A 19,592-nucleotide genomic window follows, 5' to 3' on the forward strand; every position below is an offset into this window, starting at 1 on the left:
CCGGTGGGGTCTTCTGCTGTTGTAACCTATCCGCCTGTAACCTATGCTTCTACCAGTTGCATTTATAAGAAATTGAACAGGTGTTCCTAATAATCCTTTAGGTGAGTGTAGTTTGCAATACAATACAAATTTACTTAACTAGTAAGAAAAGCTAACTATTACTAGTATTACAAGCATTTTACTTTACTTAAAACATTAAAATCTCTTAACTACTTTTAATTAGTATATTAATATAACTTGTGTCCTAATGGATTATGCAACGAATCAGTGTAAAAGTGTGAAACCATTAGTAAATAACTATTTTTAACTCTAATCCTGTGCTATTTTGAGAAAAATACAAATATTCCTAAGTATGTGGTAATGACGTAGTTATGTGCTGGTGTTATTTAAATTGTCATTGTTTGATTTTACAAACTAGTTATCTACCAATTGAGTCACAATTTAACTAGTGACTCCTTCACAACTTAATGGAAATTTAGTTAATTAGCAAGAGATTTTAACTACTAGTAGTTGGCATTGGATTGGAACATTAATATCACTTAATTAACTAGTATAATCCTTAGTGATTATTAGATAACTATCACTGAACTAGCATTATGCATAATTAGTACAATAATATCACTTGTTGTTGCCTAATGGCTAATGTAATCCATGTAATACATACATCCATATTTTGTAATGTAATAACAAGTACTTAATATTTGTAATCATGTAATCCAAATTACATATAGTCCATTACTGCTCATCACTGATTATTGAAGATTAATGTACTCTTACTGTATGGGATGCGGTTCCTTAGCATAACCTTTCCCCAAAACTCATGGAGTTCCTTTATAGTACAACATCCTGTATCTTCCCCTCTTCTTCTTCCTCCTCTTCCTCTTGATCATCGGTCTGGATGCGAATCTCTGGTCCATCTTTATGAGATTCAGGCTGGCTCTGAGCACGCTCAGGTTTTGGGGTTGAGACAGATGATGAGGGTGGAGATGGCTGCTGAACAGACATGGCTCGACGCAGAAGCGGAGTGCGCTTGCAGGACAGGAAGTCCGGGGATGGAGACAGGAAGTCCGTTTTGGGGGAAAGGCCAAAAGATCCCTGACGAAGCACCATGCGGTTCTTTTTGGAGCGTGAGCCATGCTCAAACTCAAGAGTGGACAGATGAGCTGCGTAGCCTTCACTCAGAAACTAAGACAGATGAGAAAGAGACAAAGAAAGGGAAAATTGTGCTTGAAGAGATATAGTACTGTTACTTAATATAACAGACTAAAAGGAAAACATCTTAACCTGGTAAACTAAAATGGCTGAGCTTTACCTGGCACTGGTGCTGATGTTTCTTGGATGGCCTGCCCACAATGTATATCTGATTAGGTGCAAGTCCCAATGTGCTGTACACAGACATGTCCTTCATAGAGCCATACGCCGCACTGATCTTAATGTGACACTATGTGGAAACACAAATATGTATGGCATGGTTTGTTTTCTTAGTGCCCAGTTACTTCCTTTTCTGCAATCTTCACCGTTAATTCAACAACGGTGCTATCTGAAAGTAATCCTGTAACATAATTAAAGGATAAGTTCACTTTATAAAGAAAATTATCCCATGTTTTATTTACCCTCAAGCCATCCTAGGTGTATGATGACTTGCTTCTTTCTGATGAACACAATCGGAGTTATAATAATAAGCATCCTAACGCTTCCAAGCTTTATAATGGCAGTGAGCAGGGCTCACGAGTTTGAAGTTCAAAAAAGTGCATCCATCCCTTATAAACATACTTTAAAACAGACCGCCTTCTGTATTTACTACAACTTACTACAACGTAGTGAAAGCATTCTGAACTGCAAGAGGTGTTACATTTTTTGAGTTGAATACAGAAGGTGGTCCACTGGAAGCTAGATATTTTACTTTATAAAGTTTTTAATATGGATCTTTTTATCTTTTTTAATATGGCGTACATTTATAATGGATGGATGCACTTTTTTGAGCTTCAAACTCGTGAGCCCTGGTCACTGCATTATAATGCTTGGAAGCATCAGGAGATTTATTAATATAACTCTGATTGTGTTCATCAGAAAGAAAATGTCATATACTCCTAGGATGGCTTAAGGGTGAGTAAAACGTGGTTATTTTCATTTTTAAGTTAACTAATCTTTTAACTATTCTAACTTTCATTACTTTCAGCTGAGAGTTCTAAAGAGATATAAATTAACTAAAAGTTGAGATTACAGGTAATTTCATTAATAGATTAATAGTTCAGCCATGAAATTCTATTTGTGTTCTGATTGGCTATTTTAATGTGACTTCTGTAGCCAATCGATTTCACATATCCATTACTAGTTCCTTTTTTAAGTATGTGCTATGCAAAAATATATTTTAGCCCTCCACCTCCCTAGCACCACCTGCCTAGATCTGCTATGGGAGGGAGTCTCCCTCTCTCTACCAACAGCAGCAGTATGCTTCCATTAATTATATGTTCTGATCATTTAGCAGAAGCAAGTCATACTTGCTCTGCAGCAGCAGCAGCAGCAACCATAGTTCCACCAGCAGCAGCAGGGTAGTAGTAGTCCACCAAGATCAAACCAATGTGCATTCCATTTACATTAATTAAATTGTCTATAAACTATCCAGAGAGTTGTCATGACTGAAATTTTATAAAATGAGGCTAATCATTACTCCCCAATTTGCTACTCTGTAAACATCTGAAAAGTTGAAAATCAAACATTCAAAACCAACAAAATCATCTTCTAATGTAACATATTGTGATGTATAATGTAAATGTTCTGCTGCTATGTGCAGAGGCAGACCTCTTTCACCAGACTCTTCAGAAAAATGGTTTTCTGACGCAAGGGGTCGTGGACAAGTCCTTCTGAGAAGAAGACCATGCCCTGAGGGAAGTTGTGCTGAGAGAGCCAGGACACCACCCTCTGCTTCTGCATGTCAGGACGGCCAGTAATGTAGATGATCAGATACCCAAGATCCTGCCAATGTCTAGAGAATAATCAAAATACATGAAGTTTGATACTTCATGTACATGAGTATCAAAATACTCATGTACATGAAATAATCAAATACATGAATAGTTATACAGAGGCCAACAATGTCTATTAGGGTACAAAATAGGTCCAGAAACTTAATCAGTGAAAGGAGGTGCTTACCCTTTAGAAAATGTATTCTGTATAATTAATCAAATATAATGCAATATCTAAATAATAAAACATGTACAAAATAAATATTTAAATATGTATGTAATTATAATATATAATATAATATGTAGTTTGGGATTTCTTAATGCTAACAACGGATGCATCCCTCACGGGCTGGGGGCAATCATGAGTGGTTGCTCGGCTCAAGGTCTGTGGCAGGTTCATCATCGCTCTCTGCATATAAAACACCGGGAAATGACGGCGGTGTTCTTAGCATTCAAACACTTCCTTCCAGACCTGAGGTGTCATCATGTACTCATCCGTACAGACAATACAGCGGGTGGTCTCTTGCTAAACCATTAGGGGGATGAGGTCACTTCACCTATACAAACTGGCTCACCAGATCCTCCTGTGGGCCCAGGGGAAATTGTTCTCTCTGAGACTCGACCACAAACTGGAGTTCCTATGGGAGAGCTTTGGACGATCAGATATAGACCTGTTTGCGTCACCAGTGACTTCTCATTGTACACTTTGGTTCCCCCTCAGTCATCCAGCTTTTCTGGGGTCGGATGCCATGATACAGACGTGACCAAGGCCACACTTCAATCCAGAGCTCCCTCAATGAAGAAATTGTACACCCTAAAATGAGAGTGTTCAGTTCATGGTGTGGAGAGCACCCGCTGGACCTAGTTAACTGCCCTGTTGGTACAGTGCTGGAGTTCCATAGCTGCTTACCACACTCCTTTGGGTGGTATGTCTTTGGGGAGAGACCCACTGGTTACTTGTCGCCTCCATGATACCCTGACGCTAAGGGCGGCACTGTGCACAAGAGCACTGGCTTGGGATTTGGCCATCGTATTGGAAGGCTTTACTGTGGCTCCCTTAGAGCCTGTTGAGGAGGTTCCAAAAAATGTTCTTCTCTCTATCTTTTCTAGACACTCAAAGCACTTTTCATGGAAGGGGGACCCACCACACACCAGCTGATTGGTGGATTGGTGATGATATGAGGTATATTTTTATATACCTGATTCCATCAGTATATGAGGATGGTTGGAAGGCCATGATGGACAGAGGCCAATTTGGCCAATTTGGCTAGGATGCCGGGTTTACACCCCTACTCTTTGTCGAAGGACATCTTAGTATTTTAAAGGTGCCCTAGAATGAAAAATTTAATTAACCTTGCCATAGTGAAATAATAAGGGTTCAGTACATGGACATCACATAATGTGAGTCTCAAACATCATTGGCTCCTACTTCTTATGTAAATCTTGTGAATGAAAAACGCCACGGAAAAATAAGTGATTCTTAACATAAGGCCAACCGTGATGCAACCGTTGAGGATCATTTATATGCACGCCCCCAACATTTGCATCTGTCCAGACATGTTCATTGTCCCTCTCATGAACACGTCATGTTCCAGGCTGTGCAGGAGACGTGAGGACTTTTCATATGTCAACAGTCATGGTTGAGGTTTATTATAATCGGATACCACAACAATTGAAAGAGATGAAACGCAAGCGAAACAAGCATTTGTCATCAGTCACACGTTTACCTGACCACATCCACAGCTCCAGGGCGGACTTTGGGATCACTGCCCATAAGGGAGACACTGGCAGCAAAGGAGCCATCAATACTAAATACCACACACTCCATTCCCCGTGGCAACACTGTGAGGAATGCCTCAGCGCTTGTCTGATCACCTCTGTAAAAAAAAATAAAGAAATGCAACCAGCCAGTTAGTAAATTCTTCCACACTTCAAAGAGTTTTGTAAAAACTCATTCCATGATCTATAGATACAAATTATGATGGAAGAATGCGAATACTTACTTGACCACCATTTTAATTGGGTAAACACCCACCCCCAGTCTTTTATTATCAGGGATGGTGTAGGACACGCGTCCGCTGCTGCTGGTCACCACAGTGTCAAACAGCACCCAACGGCCAGTGGCAGGCTGGGTCTTCAAAAACACATCCACCTAAGAAAGAGACAGGAACTCATGAACATACATTTTATGCTAGATCATAATTTTAGTTCCAATAAAACTGATTTGTATGAAAGAATGTTTTGGGCAAGACATCAAAATGGGAATCTAAAGCCACTTTTCCACCATCAGGGCAACGGTTCTAAACAGTAAGGAATTGTTCCAGTTTAGGCCAATTTAGTTTAATTTCCACATAAGCCTGGTACGGCAGAGCATGATTACAAAAACGTTCTTGGTTGAGAATGTGTGTAGTGACGTCGCCAATCAGGATTGGTCACTTGTCTGTTGGCTGGCTACCAGTTTCTCTGTGGCTGGACTATTTCACTATTTGAGAAACATAAATGCAAATGAATAATACAATTAAAAGAAATATCTGATCATCCTCCATAATGCCATTACTATTTACATCTAATGTCTCTGACTCTTGCATTATTGGAAAATGTGGGCTTTCCTATAGCTCAAACAGTAGAGCATTGCGCTAGCAACGCAAAGGTCATGGGTTCGATTCCCAGGGAGAACAAGATGTAAAAATGTGTACCTTGAATGCAATGTAAGTCACTTTGGATAAAAGCGTCAGCCAAATATGTAAATGTAAAATGAAACCTTATTCGTACCGGATTGGCCTGATTGGCAAGAAATGGAACGTTTAGGCAAAGAGAAGGGTTTGGGGTGACGATGGAAAAGCAGCTTCACAGATAGTTTACAGTACAGCAGACCTCTTTGGTTTTGTAGCATTGGTCATGATGCTTGTTGTTATGACATCAACAATACCTTCTCTCCCGTTAGGGTCACCATGTCAAGAGGGCCATACATAAATCGCCCCACCAGCGTCTGCGGACCATCCTCTGTCACAATGACATCATGAACTCTGTGATTTGCCGTTACATTCTGTTAATGAATAATAATAAGATTGAGGCTTAAAAACAAAGGTATATTCATAAATTTACTATTATAATCTGTTCCTTTCCCAGTTTACTGGATAAAGTGTTGTCTGCCTTCTTTATGAAAGGATGTTGAATGTTACTTACTTCAGAAAAGTGATTTACATCACTTTTGATGTAAAAAGAGTGAAAGTAACGTATTTACAACTATCAACTGCATATATTGGAAGATTTGGTAACTCATGGCTGCCTTGTACTTCACAGTCTTTCTCATTTAGGGAATGTGGAAATACCTAACAAGAGCTCTCAAAAAAATGAATGTTGACAGTATAAGATGCATTAGAAAGGATTCTTAACACCCAAAGTTGGTAAAAAGGAAAAGTTACACTGGCAGGCTAAATATTGCAATACACAAGATTCAATGTGATAAAACTTTAATTAGAATCAGTTATGTAAAAGCGCCTACATTTTGAGCCAGGGGAGTTTAAAATGAGCTCTTAAAGTTTGACTGACACCAACTAGAATTTGATTTGTAAGTATCATCTCAGGTCATGACTGTAACCATGTTTCCCTGAAAGGGGAACAAGACACTGTGTCATGGAGTTCTCCTCATGAGCCGGTTTCAGAAGCACGTGTGTTACTTGGCATCTCAATTGGCTAGCACAGTCAGGTGACATCACAAGCACGCTGGCAGAGTATATAAGAGTGCCTAGAAAACACGTCACCAGCTTCATTTGTCTGTAGGAAGACATAGAGGCATGGCGAAAGTATGGCAATGCAATGCAGATTCTCGTTCCCCTTTTCAGGGAACCATGGATTCAGTCGTAACCTGAACACATTTCCTTTCAAAGTGGAACTCTACACTGAGCCATGGAGTTGAAACTATGGAAACAAAATACCCAGCATGGCTTTTTTATTTGGAACTTTCTATTCTATTTAAAATGATCAACATTTCCATTTCACATTTTACAATATATGTGAATAGAAAAGTTATTCTAAATTGTAATATATTTCACAATATTATTGTTGGGAGGTTTTCTGTCTATTTTTGGTCAAATAAATGTAGCCTGTGTGAATTCAAGAGACTTGTTTAAAAACTGAAAAAAATGTTTATGGACCCCATACTTTTAAATGGTAGTGCAAACATGCAGACTAGACATGAAACATTTCCAGGTAAATGAAATTAAAAAAAAAAACATATAGACTGTACAACATTGTTTCATTAACAATTGCAGGTCATTTAATTTGATATTAACCCGTAGTTTGACATGTGTCCGCCTGCGAAGCCACTTTTCACGGGGGCTGGATGGAGAGATGGGAATAGCGTCCGAACAATCGGCCTCCCCAGCCTTCAGACAGTCACACCGCATTACCTGACAAGAAAAGTGACAGAAAACTTGCTGTAAAATTCCAATCCTTTGAAGACAAGGCTTTGTGTGAATAAATTTCAAATGTAGGGAGGGTCCAAATGTGAGGTCAATAATGAAAAAACTTCTAGTTTGCATTTTAAAATGAACATTATCATGTTTTTATGAAAATATTCATTTTAAAATGAACATTATCATGTTTTTATGAAAATATTTTCTTTAATTTATATTTCAATTTAAGGGGGGGGGGGGAATGCCCGTTTCATGCATACTGAGCTTTTTACACTGTTAAAGACTTGGATTTCCATCCTAAACATAGACAAAGTTTCAAAAACTAATGTTGGACGTTTGATAGAGTATTTCTGTGTCAAAAATACTCCTTCCGGTTTCTCACAAGTTTCTGCGAGTTTTTTTTGAGCATGGGTCTACTTGACGTTAATAGAACGAAAGGTCCTTGTATGGGCCGTACGGGCTCTTCTCCCGGTAGGGTGCGCGCGCGCGCATCACTAGAGCGAGAGAGGAAATGCACGCCCGTAAACACTCTCTCAGGTGCAGATCCAGTCGTCCGTGAACACTTATGACGCGCGCCGCACTCCACTTTATTCCTATGGGTGACGTCGAGCGACTTCAATGCTTCAGCACAGCATTCCGGGAAGGCAGCGCTGCATTTGAACCGATTTGAACGCAGAAATGACGGGAAGCTTCACAACATCGTTTCAGTCGCTTCTCAAAGTGGATTTCCACGGTCACTGCTGTCACAGGACTTCACCAAATCATACCAAAGAAGTGTGTTTTTGACGGAGCGGTCCCAGCGATAAAGGTTCGGTCCTGCTTTGGAAGCAGCCGGTGAGTAAAACTGCTTCAAATGTCTATGCTATTGGCTACCATCGCATGAGTAAACATCAGTAAACGACACGATCGCGTGCTTCGTCATTCAAATGCGGTTACTCCATTGCTGTTCTATATATAATGTTACACTAGTCTGACGTGCAAAACCGTTTTGCTTGCTACCTCTAAGGTCTAGTCGCATACAATAGTCCATAAACCGAATCATGTCCTCATAAACTGCGAGTAGAGACACACAAATGTTGACAGGCCACTAAATACAGTACATACCACAGAGACGGACGTCCTGCTGTTGCTGTTTCTTCTGTTCAATTTATTTCTGCCTCAGATTTGATTCTGGATCATTGTCTGTATTAGCTGAGATAGCCATGGTTTTCTCCACGTTTGAGGACGTAACCGCTTTGTTCGCGATCGTCATTCTTTAGCTCCGCCCACTCGATACTCCTCCAGGCGCTCGTTTTTTTTCCCGGAAAGACTCGGTACAGCCTATATTTCTTTTATAAATATATAATAAAACTAAAGACTTTTTGGAGATATGAAGGATGCAATACTACTCTATAGGTACTCAAGATTGACATGAGATTGACTGAAACTGAGTGTTTCACCCCCCCCCCCTTTAAATAAAATTTTTTTATTTCCAGATTTAAATAAAAAACATACATACCCATTTTTCGTATAAATTATTTAATAATGATTTCATTTAGTATGCTTACAAGAACAAATTTTTGCATTTAATGTAAGCTCTTTGTTTTCTTCTCTTCATAATTCTCAGTAATCTGTTGTTAAAACACGAGTCTGTGTCCTCTCTGGCATGACATCAGACAACATTTGCTGAACACATTAGACGTAAAGAGCTGCAGTTCTTTTTATCGGATCAATGCACTTTCTACACGTTTCCAAATATATTCACTGGATGACGCATTTCAGCATTATTACATAGTATGTGCTGTTTGACCTTCTCTTTTTTCCCCCTGTTTGTTTAGAACAAAGCTCATTGTTTGACACAGCGTCCCTGTAGAGCTTTCGAACAGATTGAGGAGTGAGTCACAAGTGCACGTGAGTCTTAAGCAAGGAGGTCTATAATAGCTGCAGAAAGCAATCCTTTAGCATTCCCATTCATCCTAATAGCAGTTGCTTGTCTGATCCAGTGATAAAGAGCCAATGATAAAATCACACAAATGCCATGTGACTAATAAATGCAGCAGCTAATATAATTAATATAATATGATATGATATGATATGATATGATATGATATGATATGATATGATATGATATGATATGATATAATATAATATAATATAATACATTTTAATGACTTTTTTGATCTAATAGTCAAAGAGGTTTGTAAAATGGTCTAAAATTGTTACTGCTTCATGCTAACCAGGCTAAATACACCTTGACTCATTTGTCTCAACCCTTCAGAGTGATAGAAAGATCTTCTCTCTTCTGTTGGAAACATTTGGAAAGCTAACCTTCATATTTTGAGAATCAAGCTACTGCATACTGTATATTGTTAGTCTGACACTGTGCTGTATTCATTTACTGAACCTGTTCAAATCTGAGGAGGCCCCTGAGCCTCCAACACATAAAGAGGAACATATGTCTCTTATACCAATGTTTTCCAGTTCACAAGGGCGTAGTGATTGATTTGTTTGCACGTAGCTACTAACAATACAAGTCTTGAACTGTCTATAGCTGACCTTGAAGAAACCAGGAATGGCAGTCCTACTCAAGGCCCTAACTCAGTTTTGATTCTCATCTGTATTGTCTGATCGGATGAAACGTGGTCGGGAAAAAATAAATGTTTTTTACTTTTTGTCATGATGCAACGGAAAGCAGCAATCATGCGAGAATAAAAAAACAACAACTCTACTGCTTTTCCAGAAATGGTGCAAATATCTAAATAAAGACAGCAACACGTAGCATTTATCTTGCCATCCATCAGAACTCCAGCGAGTTTGTGCTGGATTTAAGACTATAAAGGGGTCATATAATGCCATTTTTGTAGTGGCAAGTTAATATGACTATTTGGTGTCTAAATTAAAACTTTGTAATATACTTTAATTAAAAGTTCTATTTAGAATTCTAAGAAATCACTCATTTAACCTGGTGAAAAACAGCTCTGTTTTCAGCAAGACGTTTCTCTGCATGTGCCTTTTATGTTAATGAGCTTGGCTCACCCCGCCCCTCTGTTCTGTGGGGGCTTTGAGTGTGAAGCATTGCTTAGACTAGAGGTGTGCGATACCGCTAGATTTGGTATCGATCCGATACCAAGTAAATACAGGGCCAGTATCGCCGATACCGATACCAATACCGATACTTTTTAATAATTAAGGTGGATGCGTCTTCAACCTAAATCTAAATGAATTTTCATGACTTTTAATTTGTTTTTAGGATTTGCATTTTGGGTTATTAATCAGTACTACAAAAGCTTTTGTTCAGAAACAACTTTTGGTTACTTCTGTTTTATTTAAACAAACAAAGTTACAAAATGATTACTTCACAAATATAAAAAATGTAAAAACAAATTCTCTTTTCAAGTAGCATGTTAACAAAAAAAATTTCTTCTCTTTATTCCACTTCTTTTCAGGATTTTTTTCTTAAATAAACAAAGTCACAAAGTTTTACTTCACAATAAATATAAAAAATGTAAAACAAATTCTCCTTGTAATACGATATAATGCTGAAAATTAAAATGTGCGGCTGAGCGGCACGCGCGCCTGACTGCTGGTGGTAGCGCTAGTGGTGAGTCACGTAACGGTACAAAACAGGAGAGGGGGAGGAGAGCAGTGTCGAGCACAAGCAGCACTCTCTTGAGAGCTTCCTCTGCTCTGTGACAGCAGCAGCATTTTGACAAACACGGCCAGGTCGCAAAACGAGAGAAGCTGAAACTTAAGTATCGATATTTTCACGTTGGTATAGATCAATACCGATACCAACGTTGGTATCGATATTATCGATATTAGTATCGATCTGCCCACCTCTAGCTTAGACCGCAGGAGAAAGTTTAACAACGCCAGTCTCTCAGGACACATCTGTGTAAGTTCAACCATATCAACTCGATATATCAGATATCTCAACATCAAAATGACTGCTGTGTTCCACTCTCTCACACCAGCTCAGAGATCCACTCAGTCAACTTTTACTCAAGTTACTGTAGTAACCGCTGCACAATGGTATCGCTCTTTACAACTTCGGACACATATTAATGTGACAACCTTTTGCTTGACTACGTTATGAAACAGCTAATAATGTGTAGCTAATGTTCACATTCACCATCTCAGTCTGCCTTAAAAAGGCCTGTAATATTACACTTTAGGCCTGTAATATTAATCTGATTGTATTTCCGATTTTGGTTGCCAAGAATTATAAATAGATGATGAGGTAAAACTATAAAAAATTGCCACGTTCCTTATTGCGCAACTTCCTTCCCTTCAAAGCGGTGAGCATTGGTTCCCCCTAAACCCTAAATGTAATGCCAGAATTAGCACAATCTGCGATTATTGTAAAATGCAGTCTCTACTGCTGCTAAATTGTGGGACGTGTTTGTTAATAAATAGATAAAACTATTAAAAGCACAATAATCCACACAAGAGTTTCCAACTTCAAGGTGGCTTATGCGTGTGCGCTTTAAAACCGACCGCAACTCTTACATTATATAGTACTTTAGGCTTTGTGTGCACGTCTAAACCATCAAATACACACAAAAAATAGCCCGTGTCAAAATGACCACTTGGAGAGTATTCACTTAAACACAGTTTATGTCTTAAATGGGTGTTAATAGTTGGGAGAATAATGTATATTATTAGAGCTGCATTCGGTCTTAAAGGGGCAGCGTCTAATAAACCCTGACGATTATTGTGTCATTAAAGGGGGGGGGGGGTGAAACACTCAGTTTCAGTCAATCTCATGTCAATCTTGAGTACCTATAGAGTAGTATTGCATCCTTCATATCTCCGAAAAGTCTTTAGTTTTATTATATTTATAAAAGAAATATGGGCTGTACCGAGTCTTTCCGGAAAAAAACAAGCGCCTGGAGGCGTATCGTGTGGGCGGAGCTAAAGAATGACAAATGAACGCAAAGCGGTGACGTCCTCAAGCGTGGAGAAGCCCATGGCTATCGATCTCAGCTAATAGATATATGATCCATAATCATTTGGAGGCTGAAATAAATTGAACAGGAGAAACAGCAACAGCAGGACGTCCGTCTCTGTGGTATGTACTGTATTTAGTGGCCTGTCAACATTTGTGTGTCTTTACTCGCAGTTTATGAGGATATGATTCGGTTTATGGACTATTGTATGCGACTAAACCTTAGCAGTAGCAAGCAAAATGGTTTTGCACGTCAGACTAGTGTAACGTTATACATAGAACAGCAATGGAGTAACCGTTAGCGCATTTGAATGACGAAGCACGAGATCGTGTCGTTTACTGATGTTTACTCACACGACGATAGCCAATAGCAGAGACATTTGAAGCAGTTTTACTCACCGCCTGCTTCCAAAGCAGGACCGAACCTTTATCGCTGGGACCGCTCCGTCAAAAACACACTTCTTTGGTATGATTTGGTAAAGTCCTGACAGCAGTGAACGGTGGAGATCCACTTTGAGACGCGACTGAAGCGATGTTGTGAAGCTTCCCGTCATTTCTGCGTTCAAATCGGTTCAAATGCAGCGCTGCCTTCCCGGAATGCTGTGCTGAAGCGTTGAAGTCGCTCGACGTCACCCATAGGAATAAAGCTGAGCGCGGCGCGACCATAGGGCGCGTCAGAAGTGTTCACGGATGACTGGATCTGCACCTGAGAGAGTATTTATGGGTGTGCATTTCCTCTCTCGCTCTAGTCACGCGCGCGCGCACCCTACCGGGAGAAGAGCCCGTACGGCCCATACAAGGACCTTCCGCTCTATTCACATCAAGCCGAGCCATACTCGAAAAAAACTCTCCGAAACTTGTGAGAAACCGGAAGGAGTATTTTTAACACAGAAATACTCCATCAAATGTCCAACATTAGTTTTTGAAACTTTGTCTATGTTTAGGATGGGAATCCAAGTCTTTAACAGTGTAAAAAGCTCAGTATGCATGAAACAGCATTTCACCCCCCCTTTAATGTGAATCAAACAACAAAAGGCGAAGAGAAAGATACTCGCAGCTTTAAAAAGAATGAATATATTAATTTGTACAGTGAAAACTATACAGTGTTGTTTTATAATTGATTACTTTATTACATGTGTTTTATAAGCCATTACCTGAACAGTAAGCCTTCCTGAAATTTAAGCACTGTATGTCATTTGTATCTTTGTTTTATTGTATATTTATTGTATTTGTTTGACTGTTTGTTCGTACTTTTGTTTCTTTGTTCTTGTTCTTATCATATGCATATAAAACACAAAAAATAGATGTTTTATATTCGTTTTGTTCAAACATTGTAATATAGCAAAATAAACAGCATGTTCAGATTATAAAGCAATGTTATTTATGTTCTTAATTTTTCTGTTTATTATAAAAAATATAACAAAAAGAACCGATAAGAATACCTTTAAAGTACCAGATATATAAGCAGTATCGAAAAGAGTAGTAATGCCGTTAAAACCTTAGCAATACCAATCCCTATCCACCACATTATCTTTTATTTAAACCTAAATAAGAAAGCCATTGTCAGTTCGTCTGTCAGTTGGCAGGCAGTTTTGGTCCCTTCATTAAAAGTTGTTGCTGTGTGCTGTGTGTGTAAAGGAAAATAAAAATAGTTTTACCCTCCTGCTGACTATAGTGTCATGCCCCTTCCAACCCATTCACACACACATAGATGATTCGACTATCAGTCGACCATAGAGAGATTCAACAATTCTGATTTCGAATGTGTAAATCCTTAGTCGGGGACTTAGGTAAGTATTGTAAGTATCTGTTTTTTCTAAAACTACCCGATTGGATACAAGGTAGTTTGTGACGTAAGAAACACCGGCGATTTCAAATCACGTTTTTGAGTCTTTTTTTTTTAACTACAAAAATGTAAAACTTGATTTAAGACTGTAAAGTTATCCATTGTATTCCCTGCATCGTGCTCTTACTACAATCACCATTATGTGACAAGAAGAGAGTAAATCATGCAGTTTTCAATTTGAGTAAATGGTAACAGAATTAAATATTTTCGTTGACCTTTGCTGTAGTAGAAATTCCTCTACGCACCTGACTTATGTTAAACCACCCAACAACAGCCTACAAATCCAAAATGATCCTCAGATGACCCCGCTCTGACTACGTTGGTAACCCCTTCTAAGAATAGCTAGCCTGGATGCCAACCGAATTTAGCCCCGCCCACAATAAATTTTAGGTTGGGCAGTTCGGTCTGGCCTCGATCCATAGAGGAGTAATTATCTCCAAACAGAAACTGTTCAGACCAATGAAATCATCAGGGCGGGCTTTAGACGATGACGGACAGATGATCAACAGTAACGTAATCATGCACGTCATCAAAGGGGCTTGGATTATATTTACTCGAATCCTAAACGGAGAACTTGTTTGTATATGCATTCACCTTCACAATTTCTCTCAGCAATAATGATCAGGTCGGGTAAGTACTCTGTGTATCTTTAAATTATTTTATTTTTTTACAACACCAGCAAAGATTGTGTATTCCAGCCTGATTTCAGCACGCGTGTAGACAGGGTTGCCAAGTTTTTACAACAAAACCCACCAACTACTAGCCTTAAACAATAGCTTCTTGGGGGGGTTCTCTGGGGAAAAAATGCCGTTTGGGGGTAAAATGTGTGTTATCACATAATAGTCGCTTTAACCTGCGGACATAGTAAACAACCCGTGAAAAAAACGCGGACTTGGCAACACAGTGCAGTTGTGTCAACTCTGTTGACATTTGACAATGCGTCGCTTCGTTGCTCTGATTGGTTGTAGGTCTATCCAATTGATGTCTTTCCTGGTTTGGTTGAAACACGCCTCATAATTACAGCCCAATGGAGCAGTTTCAGACTCATATTCTGACTAGAATTGAGTATGACCACGTCAGGCTAAAGAATAGCCACTACAGCTGTAAATGCCCAAGAGTAGTAAGACTAGTATTCTGACTGCATAAGATGCCTGAGAATAAAAGCTACTCTGACTATGTAAGTAACCCTGGATTCCTGAGAGTAGTAGTAGATGTCTCGTCCCCATACAGATTAGCACTTGGGAATAAAGTTCTCTAGTGTTCCACTAACGTCTCAGGTTACGTATGTAACCCTAGTTCCCTGAGGGAACGAGACGCTGCGTCGAAACGCTGTGAGAACGCCTCTGCGTTAATGCGTCGTGAAGCGCCTGTAGAACCATTCCATCGGAAAAAAGATCGATCGTCGGCGTGATGACGTCATCGACCGGAAGCTATAAAACGTCCGTGAAAACAAACAGGAACTAACTTCTGATAAAGCCTGAAGTAAGTGATCACGGACACGCCGGGAGTATGGCAGAGCGACGCAGCGTCTCGTTCCCTCAGGGAACTAGGGTTACATACGTAACCTGAGACGTTCCCTTTCGGGGAACTCGAGCTGCGTCGAAACGCTGTGAGAACGCTTATACCCACATCGCCATAGGACCAAGTGTCTCGTATGTGTGAAACCGAAGCGCACACGGTTACGAGAGAACCTGTGCCCCTACTGTAGATGCCAGGTCTAGCTCGTAGAACCTGACGAAGGTAGAAGGAGACGACCATCCGGCCGCGTTACATATATCATGGAGGGAAGCCCCCGACAAAAGTGCTTTAGAAGCAGCCATACCCCTGGTAGAATGTGCCCGGACAGCCAAAGGAGATGGCTGCCCGGCAGCTTCATAAGCAAGTGAAATGGCCTCGGCCACCCACTTGCTCATCCTCTGCTTGGATACAGGAGCCCCCTTCTTAGGGGGTCCGAAGCAAACAAACAATTGTTCAGTTTTTCTCCACAGGGCAGCTCTGTGGACATAAGTATCCAGTGCCCTCACCGGACACAGCAGATTCAATCTTTCCTGGTCTGACGTCAAGAATGGAGGAGGACAGAAGGCTTGTAGAGTGATGGGGCCCCGTGGGCTCGTAGGAACCTTGGGGACATAACCCGGCCTGGGATGCAGAAATGCTTTCACCATCCCAGGCGCGAACTCTAGACATGAGGGCCCTACTGACAGGGACTGAATATCTCCTATCCTTTTAAGAGATGAAATGGCCAAAAGGAAGATAGTTTTCAGGGTGAGGAACTTATCCGAAACCTCCTCCAAAGGTTCGAACGGAGGTCCGGACAAGCCCCTCAAAACAATGGCCAAGTCCCATGCCGGGACCCTCGAGTGCATAACTGGCCTCAACCTTAATGTGCCACGAAGGAAGCGTGTAATTAGAGGGTGTCTTCCCAAAGACACTCCACTGCAAGGGACGTGGACAGCGCCCAAGGCCGCCACGTACACCTTAAGTGTGGAGGGGGTCAACCCTGCAGAGAACCTTTCCTGCAGGAACTCCAGCACTGTACCAACCGGGCAGTTAACTGGATCCCACTGGCGTTCTCTGCACCAAGCTGAGAAAAGTCTCCATTTCAAAGCGTACAGCTTCCTCGTGGACGGAGCTCTGGAGTGTAGGATGGTCTCTACGACCTCGGCCGAGAGACCCTCCTCTATGAGCCTAGCCCCCTCAGAGGCCAGGCCCACAGTTTCCACATCTCCGGGCGTGGGTGCAGGAATCTCCCGCCCGCCTGAGAGAGTAGATCCCTCCTGGTCGGAATCTCCATCGGAGAGCCTTCCAGGAGAGATATCAGGTCCGAAAACCATACTCGGGTCGGCCAGTTCGGGGCCACTAGGAGTACCTGGGCCCCGTCCCGGCGTACCCTCTCCAGAACTCCTGGAAGCAGAACAATCGGGGGGAAGGCGTACAGAGGCAGCCTCGGCCACTCCTGTACCATGGCATCCAGCCCCAGCGGAGCCGGATGGGTCAGAGAAAACCACCGCGGGCAGTGAGAGTTCTCTGCCGAAGCGAACAGGTCTATCTCTGCTTTCCCATAAACCTTCCATAGGAGCTCCACCGCCTCTGGGTGGAGTCTCCATTCCCCGGGCCTCGGCCCCTGTCTCGACAGGTTGTCTGCTTCCTGGTTTAGGGCCCCCGGGATATATACTGCCTTGATTGACAGCAATTTCCCTTGGGCCCACAGGAGGATCCGATGTGCCAATTTGTCCAACGGACGAGACCTCAGACCCCCCTGGTGATTTATATAGGCCACCACGGACGTGTTGTCTGTTCTGACTAGTACGTGGTGGCCCCTGAGGTCGGGCAGGAACTGTTTCAATGCAAGAAACACTGCGAGCATCTCCAGCCGATTTATGTGCCAGTGCCGCTGATGTTCCTGCCATAGACCCTGGGATGAGCGACCACTCATGGTCGCCCCCCAGCCCGTGAGGGAGGCGTCTGTCGTTAGCGTTACGCGACGAACATGAGCCCCCAACACGGGACCCTGAGATAAAAACCCCGGGTTTTTCCACATGACCAGAGCACGTAGGCATCGCCGCGTGACTTTGATCGTGCGGAGCGGATTTCCCCTCGGGGAGAACCCTTGTGTTTTGAGCCACCACTGCAGTGGCCTCATGTACAGTAGGCCAAGAGGTATCACGTTGGACGCTGCTGCCATGAGACCTAACAGTTTCTGGAACTGTTTCACAGTGACGGCTCGGCCTAGCTTCTGTTCTTTGGCGGCTGCCAGGATCGACGCTATGCGTGTTGGCGATAATTGCGCCCGCATAATTATCGAGTCCCAGTTCACACCTAGAAAAGTGGTTCTCTGAGCCGGAGAAAGCACACTCTTCTTGGCGTTCAGCCTCAACCCCAGCTTCGACATATGGGCGAGAACAGCATCTCGATGCTGAACCGCCATCTGCTCTGTATTCGCTAGAATCAGCCAGTCGTCGATGTAGTTCAGTATGCGGATGCCCTGAAGACGCAGCGGCGCCAGAGCTGCATCCACACACTTGGTGAACGTGCGGGGTGACAGTGCTAGACCGAAGGGAAGTACACGATATTGGTATGCCTCTCCCCCGAAGGCAAACCTCAGGAACTTCCTGTGATGTGGAAGGATGGAGACATGAAAATACGCATCTTTGAGGTCTATGGTGACAAACCAATCCTCCGATCTGACCTGCGCTACAATCTGTCTGAGTGTAAGCATCTTGAATTTGAGCTTGGCCACCGAGCGATTCAATAGCCGCAGATCTAATATCGGGCGTAAGCCCCCATCCTTCTTCGGCACGATGAAGTAACGGCTGTAAAAGCCAGACTCCCTGCTGGGAGGGGAAACCCTCTCTATAGCCCCTTTTTGCAGGAGTGTCTCTACTTCCTGTGCCATTACCAGAGCCTGCTCCGGGCCCACCACTGTAGGTAGGACACCGCAGAAAGGAGGTGGCCGACTTCTGAATTGAATGGCATACCCCTTTTCTACTATCTGCAGGACCCAATGAGATATATTTGATAGACGTTTCCATTCGTCTAGAAAATCTACTAAGGGAACCAGCCTCTCGAGGCTGGCCTCTGGTGTATTTTGAGCAACAAGCACAGTGCCCTGAAGCGGCGGACCGGCAGGGAACAACTGACTTGACTGCTCGGGGACCCCCCGAAAGGGGTGCGGACCACCCTCGGGTGGCCCGCGGAGACCGACTGCGCCCCGGCATTGCGGCAGGGTTGGCAGCGCGGCCCCCCGAGGGTGCCGTAGGGAAACGGGTACCGTAGGCAGGGGTAAGCACCGTTTCCCTACGGGGGGAACCACCCTCAGCGTCCTGACGCTTCTGGCGTCAGGAACGCTTCGACGAGGCCTTCTTGGCGATCAGGACTGTCCGCAGATCAGCCCTGCCCCTCGAAGGCCTCGTCTGAGAGCGCCGCCCCTGGTCCCCGCGCTGAGGGGGAGCCCGAGCGGCGACGCTCTGCTTTTGTTGTGCCCTGTGAGCTGAGCTCGTACTCGGCTTGGGCTGCCTGATGTCAGCGGCAGCCCCAGGGACCTGGACTCGGAGAGGGAGAAACTGCTTCAGCGCCGCAGCTTGTTTCTTTGACTCCTGGAACCTCTCGGTGACAGAGTGTACTGCGTCACCGAAGAGGCCACCAGGAGACAGCGGCGCGTCGAGCAGAAAGCTCTTCTCCCTCTCTTTGATTTCGGTGGGGTTGAGCCATAAATGTCTCTCCGTAGCCACCAATGCTGCCATCGAGCGGCCAACACATCTGGCCGTCTCTTTGGTGGCCCGGAGAGTTATATCAGCTGCTGTTCTAAGCTCATTTATGACGTCACCCCCCACTTCATCGCGTCCATCTAGATCCCTGAGCAGGTCAGCCTGATAAGCCTGCATAATTGCCATGGTGTGAAGGCATGCAGCAGCCTGACCTGCCGCCGAGTACGC

The 19,592-nt window shown here is 42.8% G+C and overlaps 1 protein-coding gene across 4 annotated transcripts in view; it reads right to left on the reverse strand.

Annotated features, from left to right (window-relative positions):
• The window catches only part of plrdgb (PITP-less RdgB-like protein), a 130,452-nt gene that overhangs the window by 11,603 nt on the left and 99,257 nt on the right, over positions 1 to 19,592 (reverse strand). For all 4 annotated transcript variants that reach the window (XM_067423655.1, XM_067423654.1, XM_067423653.1 and 1 more), the window contains 7 exons: positions 7,262 to 7,378; positions 5,896 to 6,012; positions 4,970 to 5,118; positions 4,694 to 4,843; positions 2,803 to 2,986; positions 1,313 to 1,441; positions 778 to 1,185 (listed from right to left, as the gene is read on the reverse strand). In XM_067423655.1, coding sequence (XP_067279756.1) covers positions 832 to 1,185; positions 1,313 to 1,441; positions 2,803 to 2,986; positions 4,694 to 4,843; positions 4,970 to 5,118; positions 5,896 to 6,012; positions 7,262 to 7,378 — 1,200 coding nt within the window. In that variant the 3' untranslated portion in view covers positions 778 to 831. The remainder of the gene's footprint in view (positions 1 to 777; positions 1,186 to 1,312; positions 1,442 to 2,802; positions 2,987 to 4,693; positions 4,844 to 4,969; positions 5,119 to 5,895; positions 6,013 to 7,261; positions 7,379 to 19,592) is intronic.

This window comes from Pseudorasbora parva, chromosome 18 (assembly GCF_024679245.1).
Source record: "Pseudorasbora parva isolate DD20220531a chromosome 18, ASM2467924v1, whole genome shotgun sequence".
Lineage (NCBI taxonomy): Eukaryota > Metazoa > Chordata > Actinopteri > Cypriniformes > Gobionidae > Pseudorasbora > Pseudorasbora parva.